General features: G+C 44.5%; 1 protein-coding gene across 1 annotated transcript in view; it reads left to right on the top strand.

Annotated features, from left to right (window-relative positions):
- The first annotated feature begins 659 nt into the window (after positions 1-659).
- CLPTM1L (CLPTM1 like) overlaps positions 660-7,891 on the top strand; it is a 30,743-nt gene continuing 23,511 nt past the window's right edge. Inside the window, exons 1-4 of the mRNA XM_084850662.1 lie at positions 660-1,020; positions 4,951-5,051; positions 6,497-6,686; positions 7,382-7,527. Coding sequence (XP_084706788.1) covers positions 838-1,020; positions 4,951-5,051; positions 6,497-6,686; positions 7,382-7,527 — 620 coding nt within the window. The 5' untranslated portion in view covers positions 660-837. The remainder of the gene's footprint in view (positions 1,021-4,950; positions 5,052-6,496; positions 6,687-7,381; positions 7,528-7,891) is intronic.

Below are 7,891 nucleotides of genomic sequence, written 5' to 3'. Positions count from 1 at the left end.
GGTAATGGGTGCTTCAGGCCACCTGGCCCTGCAGTGAGAAAGATCGATCCAGCAGCACCCACAAACTACGGACCTGCTGCTTCAGAGGGAGAGCAACCCCATCCGGAACATGAAAGTGTAAGTGCTAAAATTAAAAATAGCTTTGAAAAATCTGTTTAATAAATGATCAAAAGTTCTAATATATTAAATGCTTCAGGCTGTAGCTCTATATCATTTCTTTTGCACCGAGGAGCATTTCAGGCACATGAGTCCCCACACGCACTCAACGGTTTAAAAATAAGGGCTGCAACCCTAAACTCACTTACCTGGGAGTAAGTCCCACTGAACTCAAATTTTGAGTTCCAGGCCCAATTTATACTGTTGAGGAATTACAGATATTTAGGGCGCAATCCTATGCATGTTTAGACAGAAAAAAGTCCTACAACTCCCAGCATTCCCCTGGTGCCTATGTGATCAGTGGTTCCTAGGGCTTGCTTTTGAGTAGGCATGTATAAGACTGCAGAACAGGCCTATGTTTCCTGCCAAGCCCAGCTGGAACGTCTGAGGCCGGAGGACAAACCGCGGAAGAGGTTTCTCGCGAGGAGAGCCGGGGGCGCTGCAGGAGCCAGCGCGACTACATTTCCCGGCACGCCATGCGGGGCGGCCGACCTGTTTCCGTCGCGGAAGGAAGAGCGAGCCGACGAGAGGGAAGCGGTCCGGCCGGTTGGCCTCGCGCAGGGTGACGGCCCCGGGGTCGGAGCGGCCGGGGTCTGCGTCGCCTGCGGGCTGCTCTTGCCGCCGCCGCCTGTGGTGGGTGGTCGATGCCGCTGGCGGCCGCTGTGCCGGTCCGGGGGGGCGATGCTGCCGAGGCGCAGCTCGCTGACGGGGCTGGCGGTGGGGCTGTTCGCCGTCTACGTGGCGCACACCTGCTGGGTGATGTACGGCATCGTCCATACCCGGCCCTGCCTCGCTGCCGCGCGCGACGGCGAGGGGAACGACGGCTGCATCCGGCCTTACCTGGCGCGACGGCCCAAGCTCCAGGTGAGGCGCTCGGCAGGGTCGCCCAGCCGCCTTGTTCTTCCCCACGCGCCGCCCCCTCCGCCTCCACCGCCACCCTCGCAAATACGTGCTAATCAGGGACACACTTAATTTTAAAAAATGACTCTTCCGGGGGGGGGGATCTTTCCTGTCTTCCCCACCCCTCTTCTGGTGGGGCTGTTTTCTGGGGTGGGGGTCCGCCTAAAAGCCTTGCAATGGAGTTATGTAGGCTAACTTCAGCCTTCCGCAGTCGCTGTTTAGTATCCCCTCCTCCCCTGGTGTCCATCGATATGTTTGGCACTTAAAACTTAGAACCTCGATAAGTTTGAAACTTAGAGCATCGGTAAGTTTGAAACTTAGAGCATCGGTAAGTTTGAAACTTAGAGCATCGGTAAGTTTGAAACTTAGAGCATCGGTAAGTTTGAAACTTAGAGCATCGGTAAGTTTGAAACTTAGAGCATCGGTAAGTTTGAAACGTAAACCTTAAACATCACTATGTTTGAAACTTGGAAGTTAAGGGGTCTCTTAACCTGTAAGGCAGCCTTACCCAGCCTAGTGCAAACACACGGAGGGCGCTCGGCTGGGAAGGCTGCTGTGAAGTATAGAAATGTCACAAATAATAAAATACCACTGCTGAACTAAATGCTGACATAACCAAAAACCTACAACTCGTTACCTTACAAACCTTGGAAGAGCCTTGCTGGGTCAGGCCAAGGCTCCCCCAGACTAGTGCCCTATGCAAGAATCCTAGCAACCAGCAGGCAATATTCGGTGGTCTACTAGAAAGTGGCCAGTGGCCTGTTGTTGGCATAAGGGTTTATTTTCTGCCCACCACTGGGCTTAAGGCATTCTGTCAACCAGGAAGTTCATTCAGAAAGTACCACACAACTCACTTCTTGGCCATGGGCCACTATTGCTCAAGTTCAGTCCGCTTTGCCCCTCTGCAAGTTGCGGGTGGTGATACTGAATTTACAGGATGGTTGTAAATGTAGGGGGTCAGCAACTGGAGCCTTTTGAGTGAAATCCCACCCACCCCCGCTTCCCTCTTACCAATCTAGAGCTGGATGAGCAGCATCTGTCACAGTGGGGTTAAGCAGCAGGACATTTGATAAGCATAGGGGTATCAAGCTCCACCCTGCTGCCCTGTTAGTTGTCATCTGGCAAAAATAGCTACTGACCAGAATTTTAAGGATTACTGAGGTAAAACTGTGCGAACAACAACAGAGAGCTTCCGTTATTGGGTGATATAGAAAAATACACAAATAAAGCGTTGGATCCAAAGTAGTGCTTAGCAGAAGTGGGTGGGGAGGTGATCTTTGCAATTTCTCCTTTCCCTTGCAGACCCGTGTCTCCTGAAAAGCTGCTCCAAAGGACTGGGGAACCCTCTGAAGCAGCATGAGTGACAATGGAGGGGGAAGGGGGAATTGGTGAAGATTGCCTCCCTATCCTTTTCCTCCAGTGGAGAACCTCTGCTTGATCCTGGTATCTTCCATGAATGGAAGGAGCCCTTCCATTGATGGAATTGCTAATCTGGATCCTACTCATAGTATGTTAAGTGCTTTCACCATCTGGAACTCCCTGCCTGTTGATGTCAGGAAGGAACTGACATTTTTTGTTTTCTGTGCTTGCTGAAGACATTGTTACTTACACAAGCCTGTGACTGACCAGCCACGGTTTATTGGTATAGGTTGATTTTAAAGATTTTAATTCTACATTTTGATTCTTTTTTCTTTTTTATTGGTCACTGCTCAGGAATTTTGTTCGATGAAGAGCAGTATATAAATCTTGTATATAAAATTAACAAATATCTAAAATGCTATATAAGTGCTAAGTATTGTTATAGCTCAACTGGCAACTGTCATTACATTCTATTGTCAATAATTGCTGGGAACAGACACTTTATTTTTCATCCTTTTTATGGTAGGAATGCATTAATCTTTTGGGGGCTTGAAGATTTTTGGGTGCCCCCTCAAGTTTATAGGCACTAGTACATCAACTTTCTGTTAAAGTTGTCAGAGCTGCACCAAAGAGGTGGGGGAATTGACACGTACAGGCACTAGCATAGCAACAGTCTAGGAACCAGTGATCACACCAGAACAAAAGTAGAGAAATATCTGTAATTCCTCAACAGTGTAAAAATGGTATGAGGCCTTTGCAACCAGGTGCCTTGCATTTCCCAGTATTACAATCTGACTTTAGTATTGCACTGTTCTCTGTATTTTGACCTGTTGTATCAGCATATTGTGCTGCCAGGAGCAAGAAGTAGTAAACATTAACTGCTGGTAGGAGGAGGTTGAGAAGGAACAGGTTTGTATATTCTGCACAGAATTGTAGAATGATGTGGAAGGAAGCACAATTAAATCTAGTCCCCACCACCCACAGATTGGTCTACCACAGTGTGGCCACATAAGCAGAAGGCAGGTACACTACAAAAAGGGGCAGAAAACTTAAGATGGCTCATGCAATTAAATGAAGACAACATGTTTGCCGAGAGAGGCAACTTCTATTCTTAAAACATTGGACAATCCAGGAAGTTGTAGGAGGGGGATTCCACCCCAATCCAGTTCCAAATATGCTGATCAGTCAGACACTGAGGGCCAGTTCTTAAACTCTCTGAGCAGGGTTGAAACTTGTGCCCAGTTTTGTCTTACAGTGCTCAGGTGAAATTTGAAATGTTGAAACAATGGAAAAGATGTGTGCTTTCTCCTTACACAAGTGATGTTGTCTTCCTCTCAGTCCAGGGTGGCGCTAGTGGGGGATAGGCATGTAATGTTTATTCATTATATATTTAGGAGATTTATACCCCACACTTTTTCTCTCAAAAGAGACACTCAGGGTGGTTTGTATCCGTTCAATAAAAGAATTGATCAAATGACAAAGCAATAAAATAGATTACGGTGAAAAATGGAATCAGCAGATAAAAATCCATACTCTTTATGAGAGCATGAAAAACTCAGCAAGCCAGAAGGTTAACTGCCTGCTGGAATAAAAAGGTATACACCAGAGGGGGCCAAATGAGCCAATCTAGGCCATGAAGTTCCTTAGTCTACGTGTGACCAATAGAAAAGGCTTTTCCCCATGTCTTGGCCAAGCTGACCTCTTTTGCTGGAACACTGAGCAAAGCTTCCTCAGTAGATGTTAATACACAGGCGAGTTCATATGGGATGACGTGATCTTTCATACACCCTTCCAAGATGGTTTCTGCATTTTAGGTATCAGTAGGATGCAACCATACAAGCTGCAAGCCCATTGCTTGGGTAACATAGAAACTGGCCATAGACTGAGCAAATTCTATCCATCTCAGTCATCCCAAGGGAAATTATTTACGTGCCTAAACACTTTGGTGGCTCTCTTCTGAGTCTTCCATGAATAGTGCATTCTTCACTTTTCCATACTATATACTCTCTTTCCTTCTCAGGCCTTTCAAAATGTGGGGGTGGGGACCCTTGAGTTAAACAAATTTATGTAACTTGTGGCCCACCAAGCTAAATGTTGCAGGCCAACCGTGTATTATGGTCCACCACTTGCTCAACAGCCTCCCTGTTTCTACAGGCACAGGCAGCAAGCAAAAACAGGAGGGTTAGCAAGCCCCTGATAAGCCTAACCACAGAAAATGGGCTTGTGGGTTCCATTCAACTTGATTGGGCACAAGTTGTTCAGGCTGCTTTGCTGAAATGGAGGGGAGAAGAGGAGGCAGTAAACATTTCTTATCAACTCTTTTCAGTTTGACCAAAACATGTGGGTCCAGGGAGCAGGGAGGGGGAGGACTAGCAGCATGTATAGGTTACCTGTCATCCAAGATAAAGGGAGTAAATGCCCTAGGGGTGACAGGAGTGCAACCTGTTCTTAAACACTTCCTTTTAAGTACCCAGCAAGGTAGCATAGTGGAAACAGATCTTTGTGTAAGCACTAACTGATCCTTTTCTGTTTCAGCTAAGTGTTTACACCACCACACGATCAAACATAGGTACTGAGAATAATATTGATCTGGTTTTGAATGTGGAGAATTTTGATGTTGAGTCCAAATTTGAAAGGTAAGATTATAGATTTATTTGTACAGTTTCTACAAAACAATCCCTTTTGTGTCCATACTTTCCATCAAGCCCAAGTTAAGTTCTTTTAAGTCCCATTTATTTTAGTGGCAGACTTAAGCATATGCTTAAATCTCTCTCAGTGAAATGAATGGTTATTCCAAGTTTTAAAGAGCACAATCCTGTGCATGTTTAGACAGAAGAAAGTCCTAAAACACCCAGCATTCCCCAGCCAGCATGGCTGCCTGGGGATTGCACCCTAGGATTGCACCCTAACTTTGGCTAGATTATCTAGTACCCCCATAATATTCATGAAAGCTTTCAGTCCATAATATTCTATTTAAAACATGAGTGATTTCAAAGCCGTTTACAAAAATGAAAAATAGTCTGACTTACACCCCAATTTCAAGCATGTTTACTCGGAAGGAAGTCTAATTCATGTTTAATGGAATTTACTTCCAGATACATTTGCTTAGACTGCTGTTCTAAGACCAACTGTTCTGATTTTCTGGGCCAGATTTGTTCATGGTGTAGGTGCAAGGGTCCACAAACTTTGGCTTGGTTTGCTAGCAAAAACTGTTATTTGTGATCACTACTGACCCCTCCATCCCCGAGTTCTAGGATATGTGCAGAGAACTTGGGGAAAGGAGGGGGTTTCTCTTGCACTGGGCTTCTGCAGAAGACTCAAGTCGCATCCTTACTGCTGCCACCACCTACAAAGTCCCGATGGGAAGGGAAAGAAACTACCCCTGCTTTATATAAATAATGACGGGGGTGGGGCAAAGGAGAAAGTAGAGGGGGTTTCTCTCCTGCCCCACTAGTGCCTTGCTGTTTTCTCCTGCAAAAGCCCAACAGATAGGGAAAGAAACAACCTCTCCTTCCTCCACCCCCTTTACGCACACTTGTCCTTCATAGAGAAAATAATTTTCTTTCCCTTCCCATTGGGCATTTGCAGGAGATAGCAGCAGCAGCAAGGTATTGCTAGTAAAAAACGAACATGCTGGAGGAGAGTCACTTCTCCTTTCTTCCATGGAGAATGGGGGAGGACAGGAGCAGTAGTTTGCATCCCATGAGCAGAGCTTTTGCTGCCAAGTAGGCAAGTGGATGTAGGGAATCCTGATTGCCGAAATTCCATCTTCTTTATAAATGATCTTTTAAAAGGGTTCTATGCTTTTGTCAGATGTGGCCGTTAAAATGCCTGCAATTATAAAATTAGAATAAAATAAAAAATGCTATGTATTGGAATCAGTCAAACTAAAACTCAGGATCCAAACAAGAATTTGAATTAGGGTTTTTTGCCAACATTAATCTAAAAGACACTTCAAAGTTCTAAATAAATGGAGAACAGGATTTCACTTTCATTGTCTGAGATGCTAGCAATTCTATTTGTGATCAAACTGATATGATTATACTGAAGTGTAAACATTACTCATTTTTTTATTTTTTAGAACAGTTAATGTATCTGTACCAAAGAAAACACGAAATAATGGAACATTATATGCATACATATTTCTTCATCATGCTGGAATTCTGCCTTGGCATGATGGCAAGCAGGTGCATATAGTTAGCCCTCTGACAACATATATGGTACCTAAACCAGAAGAAATTAATCTTCTCACAGGAGAGCCTATCACACAGGTGAGGTTTTTTTCTTTTTGGTAGGTTTCTGTTTTACAGTGTTTCCAGTGAGCAACAGTGCTGATATGTTGTTCTCATGAAGTGCATTTGCTATCTCAACCAAGTGCATTCAAATTGTCCTTTCCCTTGCCTTTCTCTCACCTGCAAATGGACATGCTTAGAACATGCTTATGCTCACTTCAGTACATTGAAGGTAGGGCTTCTATGTACTGAAGGCAGTTATTTGCCATTCTATACATTTCCTTTTAGGGCATGAACCTAGTCAGTGGAAACCAGGCAAATATCTTCTGTGAAGAACCTGGCAATTTTATATCAGGTTCATCATAGAAATCTGAAGCAACTTGTATTTCTGAGCTGTTGTCAGATGGTTGCACCATCTCTGTGCAACATTGCAGAGGAATTGGCTCCTCAGTTACTCTGCTCACAGTTTGGAAGTTTTCCCTCCACTGTGTTATTTGCCTGAAGAAATGCTGACACAGAGAAGGATAGAAGCTTTATTTTTCAGATGAGATTATAATGGCTACATAATAAAGATGAAAACACAGGCACTTAAAGGCTGTAAGCAATCATGAGCAAATTGTGAGCTGTTTTGCAACTTTCCTGCTGTAGCTACTATAAACCTAGATTTCTGAAGTGGTATTGAACCTTGTATTTTCACTTGTGTATCTTTTTTTGTATCTTTTTAAAATGAAAAGCAAATTGAAGCAGAAAAAAAGCAAACCTATGCCCTAGATGAGCCTGTCTCACATTGGAGGTCCAGGTTGACTTTAAATGTTATGGTGGAAGACTTTGTCTTTGATGGATCCTCTCTTCCGGCTGATGTGCACAGATACATGAAAATGTAAGCTAATATTGATGCTTTTTGCTGTTAGCCCTAAAGCCCACAAAAATATTTGAACACTGGGTGAAGAGCAGCCCTTTAATATCACGGTCTAAGGAAGGCAGGCAGGGGTGGGCAACACAGCCTGGGAGGCCACATGTGGGCCTGCCACCAACTCTGTGCTGCTGAAATTTGGTGGTGGGAACAAAAGAAATTTGTGGTTTGCCACCAAAATACAGTGACAAACCACTACAAAGACTCAAAAGTGCCAAATTTAGCTTATTTTCAAGCTAAACATGGCCCCTTTGAGTCTCTGCAGTGTTTTGCTGCTGAAGTTTGATGGCAAATCGCTGACTTTTTTTCTGGTGGCAGAATTATGGCCCAC

The sequence above is a fragment of the Heloderma suspectum genome, chromosome 4 (assembly GCF_057233095.1).
Source record: "Heloderma suspectum isolate Gila_16-S chromosome 4, 16-S_ref, whole genome shotgun sequence".
In the NCBI taxonomy this organism is placed as follows: domain Eukaryota; kingdom Metazoa; phylum Chordata; class Lepidosauria; order Squamata; family Helodermatidae; genus Heloderma; species Heloderma suspectum.
This window is presented reverse-complemented; position numbering and strand designations above follow the sequence as displayed.